This window comes from Perca flavescens, chromosome 12 (genome assembly GCF_004354835.1).
Source record: "Perca flavescens isolate YP-PL-M2 chromosome 12, PFLA_1.0, whole genome shotgun sequence".
Lineage (NCBI taxonomy): Eukaryota > Metazoa > Chordata > Actinopteri > Perciformes > Percidae > Perca > Perca flavescens.
Window position 1 is genome coordinate 32,778,877 of NC_041342.1, and position 19,674 is coordinate 32,798,550.

The 19,674-nt window shown below is 43.3% G+C and overlaps 1 protein-coding gene across 1 annotated transcript in view; it reads right to left on the reverse strand.

Annotated features, from left to right (window-relative positions):
* tmeff1a (transmembrane protein with EGF-like and two follistatin-like domains 1a) overlaps nt 1-19,674 on the reverse strand; it is a 99,760-nt gene that overhangs the window by 33,087 nt on the left and 46,999 nt on the right. The window contains exons 2-3 of the mRNA XM_028592445.1: nt 15,830-15,939; nt 10,063-10,192 (exon numbers count right to left, since the gene is read on the reverse strand). Coding sequence (XP_028448246.1) covers nt 10,063-10,192; nt 15,830-15,939 — 240 coding nt within the window. The remainder of the gene's footprint in view (nt 1-10,062; nt 10,193-15,829; nt 15,940-19,674) is intronic.

A 19,674-nucleotide genomic window follows, 5' to 3' on the forward strand; every position in this document is an offset into this window, starting at 1 on the left:
CCGTGCTTTCCTAAGCTGTGACAAGAGTGTGTAAAGACTGCTAGCTTAACTGTCATGCAAACGTTCGACTAAACTTTGGTTTGCATAACTTTGAAAGATATTATACAAATTGTTGTGGTGAAGTTTTCCTACAATATCATACGAACCAGTTCACAAGAATGCGTTGTACAGTGCAAAGTACAATTCTAATACTACTGTCCATCTCAAATAAAACTAAGTAGCTAACATACTAAATAACTAACTTAGTAATTAAATAACTGGTTTCAGAACCTTGGATTAAACCCTACACTGGTTCACGAACACATGAATGCTCGCTGCAGGATGAAAAAATTAACCAGAATACTAGAAAATAGTCATATTTAACACTCATTTTGTCTTGTTTTTAAAGTTTTTCTTTATACCAGAAAATCGCCAAAAAAAGCCCAAAAAGCCAAAAAAGAAAGATGAAAAAAACCTGTGAAAACCGGTGAAAAAAATCATCAAAAATGTCAAAACAAAGTAGCCAAAAACATTGGGAAAAAGCCCAAAAAAAAAATTGAAAAAAGTGACCAAAATTATGAAACCTCCCCTACAAAAATATAAAATTGCTCTCTCCCCTACAGTTTTCACTCTTCACACATCATGGTTGGTCAAAATGTAGGAACATTTGTGCCGGTCGCAGACATGTAACTATGGAATCCACCGGACTTAAACTTTTGGCTCTGTTCATACCAACTGCCGATAGAAACAATGAAAAATTAAATATCTGTTAGGACGCGGACTGTTCCCTGTTTATTCTTTGCTCTGTGTCGCATATACAATATTTTACACCACAAACATAAAATGGGATGTTGATAAAGCTCCAAAAATGTAAAAAACGAAACAAAAATAAACAAAAAAAACGTTGGAAAAGCCCCCCCCCCAAAAAAAGCATCAAAAACGTCTAAACAAAGTACCCCAAAACATTGGGAAAAAGCAAAAAAATAAATTGAAAAAAAGTGACTGAAACGATGAAACCTGCCCCCACAAAAACGTAAAATACAAAACTTTGAAAAAAGTGCCTCTAATATTGAGATAGGGACAACAAAAGTGTTTTTTCATAATTGACGGGAAGCCAACACAAGGGTTAACAAGCTGCATTCACACAAGTTTGACTGTTTTTCTCATTAAAAAAATTTTATCAAACTGATGATAATCGATTGTCAAAATAGTTGGTGATCAATCTAATAGTTGAAAACATTATCCGATAAATCTTTGCAGCTCCAAACTAAACACATACTTGTCTGCTAACGTAACTGTAGACAATAAAGAGATGTACTGCAGCTCTGCAGCTCCATCAGGAAATGGACTCTGACAGGATGAATCTTGGCGCAGCAAACATTGAATTAAGAAATGGACGATGCGTTTGGAGTTTCTGGCACGGCGCTGCATTAGGAAATGGACACCGGCTGCTTTGTTCAATTAAAGTTCACCTTTAGCTGCTTCACTTCTTTACAAAGTCATGATGGGATTATTTTTCATGGGAAAGGAGGCAGAAATGGGCCAAGAGTGAGCGGAGGTACTAATGATTCTGTCAGCGCGGTATTGACCAAATGTTGAGAGTTTTGGGTCAAAACCTCCTAAAAAGAGACAACCCTCTTCCCTAGGTGTGGATAATGGTCATTTGCTTATGAGAAAATCTTTAATGTTGGAGTGAAAAGGGTGAAACACCTGTGAAACGGATGATGAGGGAAATGAAAGATGAGTGATGAGGTCCTGCATGAAGCATAGTAGTTATTTAATGCATTCTCATGAACGAGTTCGTAGGATATCGTACGGAAACTTATGCTTAACATATATCTATGACATCTTACAATCATGTGACACAGATAAGACGAAGGTTAAGAGTTGAGTTCAGTCCATAGACAGTATATAAACTGGACCAACAGATCCCGTTGCTCTGGACGGAGACCAGTGAAGGATATCAGAAGTCTCTTTCCCGGTGCTGGCTGAGTGTTACTGAGCAGCCTCCAACTGAGCTTGAAGACGTAGATGTGACGTGAGCAACGTGTCTAAAAGTGTGAAGTCTTCTGGTAGCTGTGCCGAGAGAAATCTCAATCATTCCCAATCTTACAGAGACGGAGAGTGTAGGTATATGTAAGGAGATAACATAGACACAGGCTAATTATTGATCACTAACATGCTAGTTAACATTAGTAATTAAACTTAAACAGCTAATGTAAGTCCAAACTGCCTGCGAGCTTCTCTTGTACTATACGGTAATTCCTCTATTATGTGACACAATCGTTAGCCTATTTTTACAAAAACATCTGCTACGGAACCATAACGTGAGGTACAAGGTAATGGAGCCTTTTATACATTGTCGTGTTTCTTTAGAAATAAACAACGGACAAATAGAGTCTTTAAACACTTCAGATGTAAAGTTATTCTTAAAAGTTATTAAAATGAATGGGAGTCAATGGGATGCTAACGGGGGGTGAGTGCTTGTTAGCATCAAAATAGCACCATAGGAGCTACGCTTGCCAGACGCTCGCTTACCCCCTTGGTTCAGCTGAGAAAAGGTGACTCCATGCGGTGTTTCCTGGGTGAAAGTTCTTTCGGGACATGAACACCAGTTTATACACAACAATTCATACGATATCCTCCCAAAATTATGGCATCACATTAAGTTAAGTCACGGTTAAGTTTAGCAGTCAGTTATGGTTGTTTCAGAGGCCGTTACAGTTCATTTTCGCCGACAAAAAGGTGACTGTCTATGCTGATGACAGTTAACTTTACAACACCAAATCTACAACTAGTTAAGATTAGAAAAAAAGATTGTGGTTTGGATTAAAACACCGGTTTCCCGCGTTTTCCGTTATGAACGTTGTCGTTACTACCGCATTGCATTGTGGGATATATATGCTGCCCATTGTTGCATACTGTAATATTTTACCGGGAATAGTATGCAATTTGCGTACTATTGTCTTCATACTAGGGTTTCGGACATACAAAAATGTCTCACATGCTGTTTTAGAAACTAAATAGCATGTTAGTGTGGGATTTCGGGCGCAGCCCTAGGGTTACCCAGCATGCATGTCTTTATGGTGGGAGGAAACCGGAGCACCCAGTGGAGACCCACACAAAACAGAGAACATGCAAACTCAGAAAAGAGAGCCCCCGACAGGACCTGGGGATCAAACTCTGCAGTGCCAACTTGCTGTGAGGCAGCAGTGCCAACCACTGAGCCACTGAGCCACTGCTTCTTTATAACAAACTGTTTCCTTCTGCTGTGGCTCGACAAATCAACGATCCTCGGCTGCAGCTGAGGAATCAGCCGCTGCAGCAGAAGAGAGTCAATAAAACCTGCAGAGGAAATTAAACATGGCTGACCCCGTGTTTAATGAAGCACGGCCAGGCTTTTACTGCTTCCTCCGCTGCAGAATCCCTCTGATGTTCTTCGACTCGGAAGACTTTTTTAATGTGAGAGATAACCAACGGTAAAACTACTAAGGGCTCGGGGAAAGAAATCGAAAATCTTATGTGTTGTGTGTGTTTTGCGACGATTTTCAAAATGGATTCTTTTCCCTCTAATCAATATTTTGCCTTTATTTCTTTTACCAATGATTGACCTTAATGTGTTCTGTTGTTTCTACGGTACTGCCGATATAACGTCCGTTTCCACAACATGACATCATGACTTTGCGTAAACATACACGCCCACTTTCTTAAGCCAAGTGGCGTGTTATCTGAATGCATTTTTTTTATTATTTAATGTTTATTTGACAGGGACAAATGCATAGAACATTGCTTTATAAAAAATACAGTGTAGATGCCATGCATACAGGTTTATAGCCATGACTAATTTGCAACCTCTGTCCCTCCTGTTTTGAGCTATCCGCGTGTGTGTCTACGCTAGGGCTGCTCGATTATGGAAAAAAATATAATCACGATTATTTCGGTCAATATTGAAATCACGATAATTTAACACGATTAGTTGTTGAGTTCTGGAAAGATGTTGCAATTATTGAACTTAAAAAAAACTTTAAAAAGTTAAATAAATCAACAGTAAAAAAACACAACTGTGAAATTTGCCTTAATACTGTTCCTATTGAAACTTTATTTTTCCATTCAGAACACAAGAGAAAAAAATAAGAGTTTACTTGCAAAACGATTGAGCTAAATAATAGTTTTTCTCGATTATTCTGTTTTTGTGATCATTGGGAGCCGAAATCATAATCACGATTACATTTCAATTAATTGCACAGCCCTAGTCTACGCTGTATACGGCGGACGTAAAACATACACGCCACTTTTCGTGTATGTTTTTGTGTATGTGGCGTGTTATCTGCACGCATTTTGAGCGCCGTATACAGCGGATGGGTTGGCTTTAGGAAAAGAAGAACAGGGTTGGGTTTAGGAAAACCGATCCCCAGTCTCCTGGGTGAAAGTCCTGTGTCTGTGTGTGTGTGCGTGTGTGTGTGTGTGTGTGTGTGTGTGTGTGTGTGTGACCCATCCTCCCCCCCCAAACCAACCTCCCTACGCAGATTTTCACCCTTTCATATTACTCGCTACGGCGTCAATTCACACGCAATCGCAAGGTAATGATAAACATGCTAAAAAGCGAGTATGCGTCAATAACGGCATAAGAATAGGCGTGTCATACATAACGTCACTTCATAACATCAGACTGGTTTTCCAGCATGTTGTTCTTTATGAAGTAAATAAATGTCAGACTTGTCTTCAGTTTTTAGATATGCCTCATGTTATATTGTCTCTAGGAGTGTGTTATTCAACTTATGTTTGTGTTAAAGAAGGAAAAGAAAATCACAATACTCAATACTATCGAATCGCAATACTTCCAGAATCACAATAAAGTAAAAATCGTGATACAAATCTGAAATCGTGAAAGAAACGAGTCGGAACAAAAGCACATCGTTTCGACTCTGAAGACTTTCCGATGTAAGAGATAACGAACGGTAACACTACCTTTATCGACCTGTTGCTTTGTGGCTCTTGTGAACCTCGCTGATCTTGATGGAGATGAACGGAGGCAGGTGTGGCAATTTCATTCATTACAACAAAATACTCCTTCTAAAAAACAGGGACTGAAAAGGCCTACCAGAAAGCAGACACAAAGGTCAATCTTCTGTTCAGTTCACAGTTGGAAACAGAGAGAAGAAAAAAAAGAAAAGAAAGAGCCAAACAAGGACATGACATTCACCGTCTTAAGAGATGACATTTTCGGTTGCAGCTTTGGTTCTGCTTTAAGGACTCGGCTACATCCATTTAAAGGCTGCATTTCACACACATTACAACAAGCAAACATCGTTCCACTTCAGAAGGTTTTGTTCTTGAACTTTTTGAGATAAATTGATATACGCTGAAACCCAAAATCCGTCTGTACTCTGTTGTTGCGTGTCGGGATACAATGGGAATAGAAACACAACCTCAACTCAAGGTCCACTTACTAGCTTTTTTTTGCAAAGCGACCAATCTATGAAGCTAAGGCTACATTTACATCGCAACGATTTGGTTTTTAAGCGTTTGAGTTTTGAGCCAAAAGTGATCTTGGTGCACACAAGTGTTTGTATCTCCAGTAGAAGAACTAATCTCTGACTTCTGACCCAAAACGGGGTCAGAAGTGTTTCCAAATGTCTCCGGTTTAGGGGCTCGGAAACGCCAGAGCAGGGGGAATGAGAGGGGGAAACACCAGAGGCGGGAAAAGGGTCTGTGCGCTGAGCGCGTGGGTTGTCCTTAGTGTCTTCATTAATCAGAGGTGTGTTTTGGGCATAACATGCAATCAACCAATCAGAGATCATCTCCCATTCCCTTTAAAAGCCAGGCGCGTTTGGACCTTGCAGCATTGCTGTTATGATGGAGGATTTGCACCGTAATATTTTTATTTGTAATCTTCTGCATGTGTGTGTGCTGCTGTGCGTCCCTGTGTGTGTAAAAAGCATAGTGTGCGCGTGCTGTGCACGAGCCTAGGAGCATTTTACTAATGCTCTGTTAAAATAACAATGAAATGCTGCGTTATTGACTTTAGACCAGGTTTTTGTTGGTCAATGGCGCGATCACTTCCCGCTGCCTCAAGATAGCAATACGCCCAGAATGCACCTGAAGACACCTCCCTGTAAGACCAGCACGCCCAGAATGCACCTGAACACACCTTCCTGTAAGACCAGCACGCCCAGAATGCACCTGAACACACATTCCTGTAAGACCAGCACGCCCAGAATGCACCTGAACACACCTCCCTGTAAGACCAGCACGCCCAGAATGCACCTGAACACACATTCCTGTAAGACCAGCACGCCCAGAATGCACCTGAACACACCTCCCTGTAAGACCAGCAAGCCCAGAATGCACCTGAACACACCTCCATGTAAGACCAGCACGCCCAGAATGCACCTGAACACACATTCCTGTAAGACCAGCACGCCCAGAATGCACCTGAACACACATTCCTGTAAGACCAGCACGCCCAGATTACACCTGAACACACATTCCTGTAAGACCAGCACGCCCAGAATGCACCTGAACACACCTCCCTGTAAGACCAGCACGCCCATGGGCACACAGATGGGCGCAGGTGCATTTGCTATTTAAACGATGTGGGCGCTGGACGGGAAACTGACAACTGCGTCGGTCTTAAACTAGCAAAGACACTTGCGTCGGGCTTTACACTGCGCTGGGTGCGAGATAGAGCCCTTAAAGAGTAATACCTGTGGCCTGAGGCAGGTGTAGAGTTTCAGACCTTGGCTGACCTGTGAACAGATCCCAACAGAGAAGTTCTCAGCCTTCCTACCTCCAAGCTTTGCTCTTTGAAAACCTGTGTTTCCTCCTCCTCTTCCTCCTTTCCATTCCTGCTCGTGGGAAATAAACCCAGCTGAGTGTTTGTGCCGTTGCCTCGGCTCACAGCCGCTGAACGCTCCAATTACAGGAAGCATAAATCTCGGGGAGAGGAAATTGGACAAGAGAGAGGCGAGGGAAGTGGAGACCTCGGTGTACCTCGGGTAATAAGAGCAGAGCGCCGGGCGGCGCCTCCTGGGAAATCAGGCCAATGCCCCTGCAGATGGAGTTGACCGCCGCCAACACCCCTGCCGCCGTTGTGGCGTTACCGTAAATTTCCCCGACACATTTCTCAAGCGTGGGATCAGAACATAAACCCTGACCGGCCTGCAGAGACGTCTGAATCCAGAGAGTCCGCCTCAGAATAAGTCTGATTTACGCCGGCTGAGCATCCAGCTGTGCAACGTTAAACCTGTAGGTTTTAGGATATAAACTCTGCCTCATGCCAATACACCTCACGCACTGTAAATCTGGATGCTTTTCATGGCCAAGTTGTAAAATCAAATCTTAATGTTCCCGCATAAAATGATATTTTAGACGACAGACTTCTTCCAACTTTGTGTCAACAGTTTGTGTCTCTTTCCTGTAAACCGATGAAGGTTTTTTTCAACCTGGAACTCTATTGTCCTATGTTTTTGTGTCTAAGTAACTGATGGAAACAACAATCTTTGAATCTTTGGTCCAGTGGTGAGCGAGAATGCTGCAGCTGGCAGCAACGAAACAAGCTACAACGTCACCGTAACCGTCAGTCAGCGTCCACTAAAAGTTCTGTTTGTGCCGCTGACAGACTCAGATTATTATTCTAAGTGTCTGACAACATTATGGGATGGATCCCTACAGAGATAGACCTTTTAGTTAAAGAGTAAGATCCTTTTAGTTTAACATAAAACAGCCCCGAAATCACCATCACCAAACTCCTCCAGACTCCATGTAAATAATCAGGACTTTTAGCGTGTATAGAGCCAGTATATTTCCACCAGACTCCATGTAAATAATCAGGACTTTTATCATCGTAAAACACACTTCATTCAAAGTGGACAGAAACTAAATAAAACTTCCAAAAGCCGTCTTGGTTCATCAGCGGCAACAAACAGAACTTTTAGTGGACGCTGACTGAAGGTGAACATTTGTCCTGTAGGGTTACATTACAGCCCGGTTCACTGCTGACGGTTACAGCGTTATCGCTTAATACTGGACCAATGTTAAAGATTTTAAAGTCACTTAAAAACAAAAACATAGTAAAATATGGTTGAAAAATACACATATTACCCTTTCAGCTGCCGTTTTCTGTCTTCAGGGGTGGGCAGGGTGAACTAAAAGGGCCACATAGTGAAATAAAACATCCTCATTTCACTGAGGTCTCTTCTGAAACCTCTGAAGGACCCCGGGAGGGTCCCTGGACTCAACCACTCCGCTTTGGGAGAATTTCAAACAGCTGTCATCCACAGGTCCTAATTAAAATTGATCGGCGGTTTGATTAATCGTCGAGTTCCCTGAAAACCAATCGGCTGATGACGTTCCTCAGGGATTCTGAGGAAAAATCGAGCACGAGCGCTGGGCGTTTGATGTTCAGCCAATTAAAAAAATATAATGACAGTGAAGGTAAACCCAGCGGAGCGCCGACTCTGAGAGAGTCATTAAAAGTACTAGCCAGGCACTTACAGTCACGTTACCGAACGATCAGCTACTGCAACTAAGCTGCACACTTTTAATTATTACTTCTACCATCCGTCTGTCTGCTCAGCACAGCATCTGAAAACACGTTAAGTGCTGCAGCCTGTTTATAAAAAGCCTTTTGTGAAATGATAACAGGGTTTACACGCTCTTTATCTAAAGGTTTTTGGCACTACATCCCGTCTATTAATGAGCCGTCCCTTATGTTCTAGGACATCTAGTTTCTCTGAAAAATAAAACATTTAACAAATTTGAAATGGTTTGAGGTTTGATGGCTGCACGTCCACAGCCAAACTATCTGCAGTCAGTGCTTGAACTTGGCTTCTAGATATAGGGCCCTAGCTCGCACCCGGCGAAGTGCGGCGCAAAGTCCGACACAAGTGTCTTTGCTAGCTTAAGTCTGACCCAGTTGTCAGTTTCCCGTCCAGCTCCCACGTCGTTTAAATAGCAAATGCACCTGCGCCCATCTGTGGCCCATGGGTGTGCTGGTCTTACAGGGAGGTGTGTTCAGGTGCATTCTGGGCGTGCTGGTCTTACAGGGAGGTGTGTTCAGGTGCATTCTGGGCGTGCTGGTCTTACAGGGAGGTGTGTTCAGGTGTATTGTGGGCGTGCTGGTCTTACAGAGTGGTGTGTTCAGGTGCATTCTGGGCGTGCTGGTCTTACATGGAGGTGTGTTCAGGTGCATTCTGGGCGTATTGCCATCTTGAGGCAGCGGCAAGTGATGGCGCCATTGACCAACAAAAACCTGGTCTAAAGTCAATAACGCAGCATTTCATTGTTATTTTAACACAGCATTAGTAAAATGCTCCTAGGTTCGTGCACAGCGCGCACACACTATGCTTGTTACACACACAGGGATGCACAGCAGCACACACACACACACACACACACACACACACACACACACACACACACACACACACACACACACACAGCAGCACACACACATGCAGAAAATTACAAATAAAAATATTACGGTGCAAATCCTCCATCATAACAGCAATGCTCCAAGGTCCAAACACGCCTGGCTTTTAAAGGGAATGGGAGATGATCTCTGATTGGTTGATTGCATGTTACGCCCAAAACACACCTCTGATTAATGAAGACACTAAGTACAACCCTTTAGGACCAGGGACCCTTTTATCTGCCGTCAAACTAGCAAAAGTGGATTTGGACACGCCCTAAACACACCTGCACCAGGAGCTTCACACCGTGCGCATAGATCGTTAAAATAGGGCATTGTTGGTCAATGGCGCGATCACGTCCCGCTGCCTATTTGTAAATCTTCTGCATGTGTGTGTGTGTGTGTGTCCCTGTGTGTGTAACAAGCATAGTGTGTGTGCGCTGTGCACGAGCCTAGGAGCATTTTACTAATGCTCTGTTACAATAACAATGAAATGCTGCGTTATTGACTTTAGACCAGGTTTTTGAAATGATGGTCCGCATCAATAAATGAAGAGTCGTGATTCACTTTTTGGTGACCTCCCCTCCCTCCCCCCTCCCCCCTCCCCCTCTTGCCCCCAATCAATCAGGTTTCTATGGGGCTGAGCGCTGTGTGTTTGCTGGCAGACTCACCGGCGGAGCAGGGCCCGTCCGACGCCCGGGAGATGAGGCGCTGCTGTTTGCAGGACGCCTGGCGCCGGTAGCACTCGTTCTGGTAGGTGTCCCCGTTGGAGCCGCACACAGGGATGTAGTTTTTGTGACACTGGGAATCAAACACAATCAAATGTTAATTAAAATCTCAACGTGACCGCCGGACACCAAACTCTGGACGCACTCCAAAAAGCAGAGCGGGTGTGAGAGATCCTAAAATTGGATTAAAGTCAGAGGGATGTAACTAAGAACTGTACTTAAGTCCACATGTTGAGGTACTTGTACTTTACTTGATTCTTTTATTTTCATGGCACTTTCTACTTCTACTGCGCTACATTTCAGAGAGAAATATTAATCCTTGTGTTGTCCTCGGGTCAAATTGGACCCAATTTATTTTATATCATAAATATGGGTTTCTTTCACAGGTAAAATCAATGACTACTTTCATTGAATATTGAATTTTGGGTGTTTTATTCAAATTCATAGCATTTAGTTTTTTTAAAAATGGTTTCAAAACAGTATCCTGACTAAACTTTGACTTATACCCCTCTGTGATCCATTCAACATCCAGTGATATTCACTATAGTCAACATAATTCAAAATTTCTGCTTTTCTTTAAGTAACAAATTCAGTATAATTTCATTTAAATTGGGTTTATCGACCACAAATTTAAAAATCGGCGTTGAAAAAAAGCGGCAAAAAAGTTTTTTAAAAGCATTTTCAATTTTGACACGGAAGGACAAGTTCATGGTCCACATAGAAGACAACACAAGGGTTGAAAGAGAGACAAAAAAACGGCGCCTAAAACATCCAAAAAAGCCGACATTAAAGCACTCGGATTGTCATATTATTAACGACATTGAAACATTGAAACAAGCGCCCAAAAAGAGAGAAGAAAGGCCAAAATGTCTAAAATAAAGTGACAAAAACATAGATAAAAGCGACTAAAAGGTCAAAAAACATACATATACACCTCGACGCCCTGTCTCTCGAAACTCGCCTCGAAGCTCCCAGAATGCATTGCCCGGCTGCTTACAGAAACAATGAGTAGAAAGCGTGGAAATGACACCTGGAGATGTACCATTGATCTATGTGATTAAGTCTTTTTGATGGGAAGGGAGATGTAATTCTACCGTTTTGGCTGCTATGTTCAACTGGCCTCAACAGTTTTAGAGAAGGAAGCTGTTACGCGGGAGGAACAAGCTCATTGGTTGATTTATACCTCAGTGGGCAGAGCCAATAAGGCAACAGAGAGAAGATGATGTCGGGAAGTTTAATGTTAACGAAGAAAAGCCAGTTGGAGACTTAAAAAATGAAATGTAGGGAAGGTCAAAACACGCAGTTAGAGGATCGGGAGGTTCATTCATTTTGCATGTAGGTTAACACAAAATAACTCGACTCTGGCTGTCAGAAACTAACTGCCGCTGCCAAGGACACAGAGTTTGGAAATCCATATTCTATTAACTCAGAGCCATCAATCATTCAGCAGGAATCCCCCGCAGAGCTGACCTCCGTCCCCTCACACAGCCAGCGCACGCTGGAGAGACGAACGCTGGACAGACGCTAGCTGTGCCTAAAGGAAAATTTGCTCTTAACATATGATTGCTAATTATTCTTTAAATGTTGTAGTTTGTGCTGGGATCGTTCGTTGATTGTTTGTAGCATTTGTCTATCTTAGTTTAAGTATGTCTGTATTTTGTTGTATTTTTTATTATTTATTTTGTGTCTATGGCAAATTGAGTTTTTGGATTGTATATTATCTGTTGTATGTTTATTGTTATTGGGCCCCCTCCGAAAAGCTTTTAGTAGCTTATTTGGGGTTCCCCATTTCACGCAGCTTATATATGATCATTGTACTTTATGAAATTGTGTTAAATGATACATTGATGACGTGTGAAATAAACGTAAACGTATAGCTGGATAGACGCACGCTGAACAGACGCTAGCTGGACAGACGCTAGCAGGACAGACGAACACTGAACAGACGCTAGCTGAACAGACGCTAGCTGGACAGACGCTAGCTGGACAGACGCTAGCAGGACAGACGAACACTGAACAGACGCTAGCTGAACAGACGCTAGCTAGACAGACGCTAGCTGGACAGACGCTAGCTGAACAGACGCTAGCTGGACAGACGCTAGCTGGACAGACGCTAGCTGGACAGACGCTAGCTGAACAGACGCTAGCTGGACAGACGCTAGCTGGACAGACGCTAGCTGGACAGATGCTAGCTGAACAGACGCTAGCTGAACAGACACTAGCTGGACAGACGCTAGCTGGACAGACGAACGCTGGACAGACGCTAGCTGGACAGACGAACGCTGGACAGACGCTAGCTGAACAGACACTAGCTGGACAGACGCTAGCTGGACAGACGAACGCTGGACAGACGCTAGCTGGACAGACGAACGCTGGACAGACGCTAGCTGGACAGACGAACGCTGGACAGACGCTAGCTGAACAGACACTAGCTGGACAGACGCTAGCTGGACAGACGAACGCTGGACAGACGCTAGCTGGACAGACGAACGCTGGACAGACGCTAGCTGGACAGACGAACGCTGGACAGACGCTGTCTCTACCAGCCAGCTTTCATATTCTACCAGCATTTGGCTGTTAGATGGTGCTGATTGTGAACCATGCTGTGACGCCAAACAAACACAGGACTTGCACCTAGGAGACCTAACCTTACAGGAAGTGAAGTCACGTCTGATTTGAACCCAAACCTCCATCTTTTTTATCAACTTAAAGTAGTAGTTTTGGTGTCTAAATCTAACCAAACTGGGACCGTTTCCCCACGTTAACCACGTGTTTAAAACCGCGACAGTTACCTTCTCTGGTTTGGATATTAGAAGTGGGAATCACCGAGGCCTTACGATACAATATCATCACGATACTTATGTCACGATACGATATTATTGCGATTTTAAACATATTGCAATATTCTGCGATATATTGCAATGTATTACCTTTTTTCCAACTTCAAATTTTTCCCAATTTCAAATTATGTCCCCAAAAGAAAACTTTGTCAACATCTGTTTTATCTAAAAAGATATATTTCTCTGTCTGTTCATCTCACTTCAATGTTATTGCTGCAAAATGGGGATTGTCAAGCAGACAAACTGACCAACACATATATATAATAATAGATCCATACTTGGCGTCTGTGTATCGATACAGTATTGCCACAGAAAATATTGCGATACTATGCTGTATCGATTTTTCCCCCACCCCTAGTAGATATGAGGATGGAAAACTCTCCTGTGGGTCGTATTAGAGGGGGGGGGAGCAATAACGACTAATATCGCCATATGGTTTGGAGGACTTGTTGTTTCTTTGAGGTAAAAAAGAAATGTGTTGCAGAGAATCCAACTGCTGAGAATCCAACTGAGGCAGCATCCAAACAGGAAGTGATTAACGGTGTAATCTCTCCAGCAGGCAGGGGAAAAGGTCAGCGAAGCCCACAGAGCTCACTCAGGCCTCCCGTCACGCCGCTGGGAGCTCACAGTAATACAGAGAAGGTCTCGAAGGAGAGAGATGTTTTCGTGGAACTGAAACTGTCGTCAGTAGAGCTGCACGACATGAGGAAAATATGCGATAACATTGTTGAATACGGCGATAACGATATAACTTGCGATGAATAAACGTATTCTCAGTTCTGATGCTTTCAGTATTCTGCTCAAATTCAACAAACTGCTTGTTGAGAATGAAAGGAAATCATTTCCATCTTTTTTGATGGTACAAATTGAACACTGAATTCAACATAAAAGGCAAAACTTTTTAAGTGCAGTTTTCTGCAGTGTATGAACCCATGACTAAAAAGAGGAATAAAAATAATCATCTTTTGGAAATTAATTAATGCCTTAATAAAAAAAATGAGGAAAAATACAACCTTTAAGGACACCAATTTTCTTTGTGAATGAATAATGTATCGTAAATAAATAAATGTTCTTCCTTATCATCCCATACCCTTCACCATACCTAGAGACTGGCATGGGGTACTTTCCATAAAATCATCTCTCAACGCAAATCAAACCAGCTATTAGGCTAACTGAACTAAAACCATGTCAATCTCTAGGTATGGTAAGGGTATGTGATGATTTGGGGGTATGATGAAGGGTATGTGATGATGGGGGGGTATGGTGAAGGGTATGTGATGATGTTGGTCTATTTTAATTCCAAAGGCCAAGGGAACTTTATCAGGATGCATAGTATCCTGGATCCATGTAATAACTGGCCTTTAAAAATAAACATCTGCCTGCCTCTATGGGAATTTAACATAGAGGTGGACTGACTTAGGCCCCCTGTATTTTATGGAAGAACATTTATTTATTTATGATACATTATTCATTCAAAAAGAAAATTGGTGTACTTAAAAGCTGGATTTTTCGTCATTTTTTTAATTAAGGCATTAAGATCAATTTCGAAAAGATGATTTTTTTATACCTCTTTTTAGTCAACGTTAGCATGGGTTCATAAACTTATGCAAGCCACTGTATTTTCTTTCAACTCATACAAAAAGAGCGTCTCTCGCGATGCATTGCAGCCTTTCGCCATGTGTTTATTGCGGCAGTTATAATTGCAATGCTACATAGAAAACGATATATTGTGCAGCCCTAGTCCTCAGCCCGTCTCGGGATCTTCCTACTCCTGCAGATCCTTGGCAAGGCGTCTCACACAACATGGTACAGAAACAGGTAGTATTGCCATGCACTTATATACCCAATAATTGACATGCTACTACGAACAGACAGGATGTGAGAGGTTGCTTTCCTAATTAACAAGCCTCCGGTTCTAATTTAACACACTATTCTATTGCAGAATACTGTATGACAGGCGACCATCTCTCTAAATAAGTAACCATCCTGAATTGTAGTTTTGCGGTTATACTTTCCATACAATTGACAGCTTTGACTCTTTGGGACCACTGGTCTAGGTTGGGTGGGGCTTAAGCCAGTTTCTCATAATCATTTTATGTGCTACTAACACCAGAGCTCTGAGCGTATACAATTTGTTTTCTCCCAACCCTCTTAAATGCATGTTCCCTAAAATGAATCTCTGTGGTTCAACTAATATGTCCAACCCCAATATCTCTCCCAATTACTCTCATTACCTCCTTCCAGTATATTTGTATTTTTGGGCAGTCCCAGAAGATGTGTGAAGAAATCCAAAGCGCTGCGTCCTGTTTGAGAGGAACGAATGCTCTAAAGGTCGGTCGGGCTTTGGAAATCACAGAGCGTGACGGTTAAGTTTCAAAGTGTGAGTCCCGTTATTGAAGCACAGCAGCATCTCTGCAGAGAATCACTGGTCCGGACGCTGCCCTCCACGCCGACGTGGTGTTCAGACAAACACGCAACAAACACGCAACAAACTTCCTTCTGTTTCCTGGTGGGTTACAGAAGGAAGTTACTGCTGCCTGTCTGTCTGTCTGTCTGTCTGTCTGCCTGTCTCTTTTTCTCTGTCTCTGTCTGTCTGTCTGTCTGTCTGTCTCTGTCTTTCTGTCTGTGTGTCTATTTGTGCTAAAACTAGTTAATCGTATCTCCAAACTTTAAATGATACCCACCTGGTAATAACTTCCTGTCGTTGTTAGAACCTCCTTTAAAAACACTTCAACCCTAAAACTACGTGTCACTAAAAATCTGTCGACTTGTTTTGGAGAGATGTTGCTGACAGACGACAACAACAGCTTCTCCTTCTGCCAGCTGGAGGATTCGGAGGAAATCAAACCGATGACCTCGCGTCTCTGTACCTGGAACTGGCAGACACATTTGAGCTGAGCGCCGTCGTCTCGGCAGACGCCTCCGAACCGACAGCTGGAGTCATCGCACACCCTCAGGTCGCTCTTCTTCTCCGACAGGTCTGCAACACAGAGAGAGACACACAACCGGTTACACACAGAGACACACAACGGAGACACACAACCGGTTACACACAGAGACACACAACGGAGACACACAACTGTTACACAGAGACACACAACGGAGACACACAACCAGTTACACAGAGACACATGACCGGTTACACAGACACACAATGGAGACACACAACTGTTACACAGAGACACACAACGGAGACACACAACCGGTTACACACAGAGACACACAATGGAGACACACAACCAGTTACACAGAGACACATGGCCGGTTACACAGAGACACACAACGGAGACACACAACTGTTACACAGAGACACACAACGGAGACACACAACCGGTTACACACAGAGACACACAACGGAGACACACAACCAGTTACACAGAGACACATGGCCGGTTACACAGAGACACACAACGGAGACACACAACTGTTACACAGAGACACACAACGGAGACACACAACCGGTTACACACAGAGACACACAACGGAGACACACAACTGGTTACACACAGAGACACACAACGGAGACACACAACTGGTTACACACAGAGACACACAACTGGTTAAGCCTCTGACACACCAACCCGATGGCCGACCGTCGGCAGAAAAGTCCGTCGGACTGATCAGTTTCCCCGAGGTCCAAAAAGTACCTCGGAAATAGGGTTGCAAACTTTCGGGAATTTTCAAAGTTGGAAACTTTCCATGGGAATTAACGGGAATTATCGGGAATTAATGGGAATAAACTGGATATTTTTTTTATATTGCTTGTTATAATAATATTAATTATTACAATGTTAATGTAATACCTAACCCATTGCTATTATTAACCTATATGTGTTAATTGTATATCCCACTAACCATAGTTAATCAAAATTGAAATGTTTCCATAATTCCCCAGCTAAACTTTCCATGGAAAGTTTCCTTAAATTTCCGCCCCTTTGCTGAATGTCGGCTTCTACGCTTACGATAATACTCGTTACTAGTTGATGATAAGTAATTAAATTATTTTTTGCTAAGAATCGACTAAAAAAGGTTTAAAAAAGCGATGAAAGAGCGACACAGACAGCTGAAATGTCGCCGAGGGCCCCTCCGGTTGGTGCCGGCTCTGCCTACAACATCTTCCACAAATATCAGCAGTAAATTCAAGACTCCTCTGATGACGCACTCACTCAGAATAAAACACAGACAGCTTTATGAGTTTATGAACATTAAAAGCAGACAGCAAGCAGTGCTGCGTGGTCGAAAAATGTGGACACATTTCCCAGCAGAGCAGAGCAGATGATTGTTTATGAGTCGGAGCAATAAGGTGTCCTGTTGGAGCAGCAGACACCTGAATTACAGGTGTGTTAACGGCAGGGAAAAGAAATCTGTGATGTGGCGCCGCGAATAGCCGTGAAGTGTAGATTCATACCAGCCGTGCATTTCAAGTCGACCCCTTCTCCTCTCCAGTCTACAGAACGTCTGCCAAAATCACCATAAACATGAATGTTTTATTTTGAAAACTAGTTTTATTTTGTAAAGTATCCTGCTTGCACTGTGGCTTTCCTGTACAGTACGTGATTACCTGCCTGGCTTGACACATTCGCTCGCACACACACACAGGTCTGTATCACTATCTTTGTGGGGACTTGTCATTGACATAATGCATTCCCTAGCCCCTTTACCCTAACCTTAACCATCACAACTAAATGCCTAACCTTAACCCTTACCCTGACCTTAACCATCACAACTAAATGCCTAACCTTAACCCTTACCCTCACCTTAACCATCACATCTAAATGCCTAACCTTAACCCTTACCCTAACCTTAACCATCACAACTAAATGCCTAACCTTAACCCTTAACCCTTACCCTCACCCTAACCATAACCTAATTCTAACCTTAATCCTAAAACCAAGTATAACCCTCAAACAGCCCTTTAAACTTGGGGGGTCCAGCATTTTGGTCCCCACGAGGCTGTGCAGACCCCACAAGGATACTGTAGTCCCCGGTTTTTGGACCCCACGAATATAGTAAAACAGGGGGACACACACACACACACACACACACACACACACACACACATAGTTCTGGCAGCTCTCACATATGTCTTGTCTGATAATAACAGTCCTCGACGACTCAGAAAGGTGCCGCTGACTTAAATTATCCACATTTTCTTTGAGATAAAAGCCACAGATTCCTGCCTCTGAAGTGTCTGTGTGTGTGTGTGTGTGTGTGTGTGTGTGTGTGTGTGAGTCTGTGTCTGTGTGTGTGTCCCTGTGTGTTCGCGTGTGTGTCCATGTGTGTGTGTGTGTGTGTGTGTGTGTGTGTGTGTGTCTGTCTGTGTCCGTGTGTGTGTGTGTGTGTGTGAGCGTGTGTGTGTGTGTGTGTGTGTGCGTGAGTCTGTGTCTGTGTCCGTGTGTTTGTCCGTGTCTGTGTGTGTGTCCCTGTGTGTCCGTGTGTGTGTCCATGTGTGTGTGTGTGTGTGTGTGTGTGTCTGTCTGTCTGTGTGTCCGTGTGTGTGTGTGTGTGTGTGTGTGTGTGGAGAAGAGCGGTGTAATGGTCTGTAATTACTGTTTGCAGACCTCCACTACTTCTAAAGATGGCTGGTCGCAATAACAAGTCACTTTCCTTTCAGAGTTTGAAATCACCGATGCATTCAAATGTCTGAAATGAAAATCCCCCCCCCCAAAACTGGAGGTTATTCCATTTTGAGAGAATGTTTTTTTCACTCAAGGCTGATTTTCACCTCTTTCTTTGGATTTTATTCTCAGAAACTGTTCAAACACTTTTCTGTTTTTTGTCTGGTTTTTCAGCAGCGTCGGGGTTCTGAACATTCGTACGAATCTGCACCTGAATATGTATTCTATGTAGTCTATGGGTTTAGTTTTTAACATTTTGCAGATAACCAAAGTTATAAAAAGTTAATGGTCTTACAGGGAGGTGTGTTGAGGTACATTCTGGGCGTGCTGCTCTTACAGGGAGGTGTGTTCAGGTGCATTCTGGGCGTGCTGGTCTTACAGGTAGGTGTGTTCAGGTGCATTCTGAGCGTGCTGGTCTTACAGGGAGGTGTGTTCAGGTGCATTCTGGGCGTGCTGGTCTTACAGGGAGGTGTGTTCAAGTGCATTCTGGGCGTGCTGGTCTTACAGGTAGGTGTGTTCAGGTGCATTCTGGGCGTGCTGGTCTTACAGGGAGGTGTGTTCAGGTGCATTCTGGGCGTGCTGGTCTTACAGGGAGGTGCGTTCAGGTGCATTCTTGGCGTATTGCTATCTTGAGGCAGCGGGAAGTGATCGCGCCATTGACCAACAAAACCTGGTCTAAAGTCAATAACGCAGCATTTCATTGTTATTTTAACAGAGCATTAGTAAAATGCTCCTAGGCTCGTGCACAGTGCGCGCACACACTATGCTTGTTACACACACAGGGACGCACAGCAGCACACACACACACACACACACACACACACACATGCAGAAGATTACAAATAAAAATATTACGGTGCAAATCCTCCATCATAACAGCGATGCTCCAAGGTCCAAACGCGCCTGGCTTTTAAAGGGAATGGGAGATGATCTCTGATTGGTTGATTGCATGTTACACCCAAAACACACCTCTGATTAATGAAGACACTAAGTGGATTTGGACACGCCCTAAACACACCTGCGCCAGGCGCTTCACACAGTACGCTTCGATCGTTAAAATAGGACCCTCTGTGAAAAACAGTTGTGTGTGTGTAAAC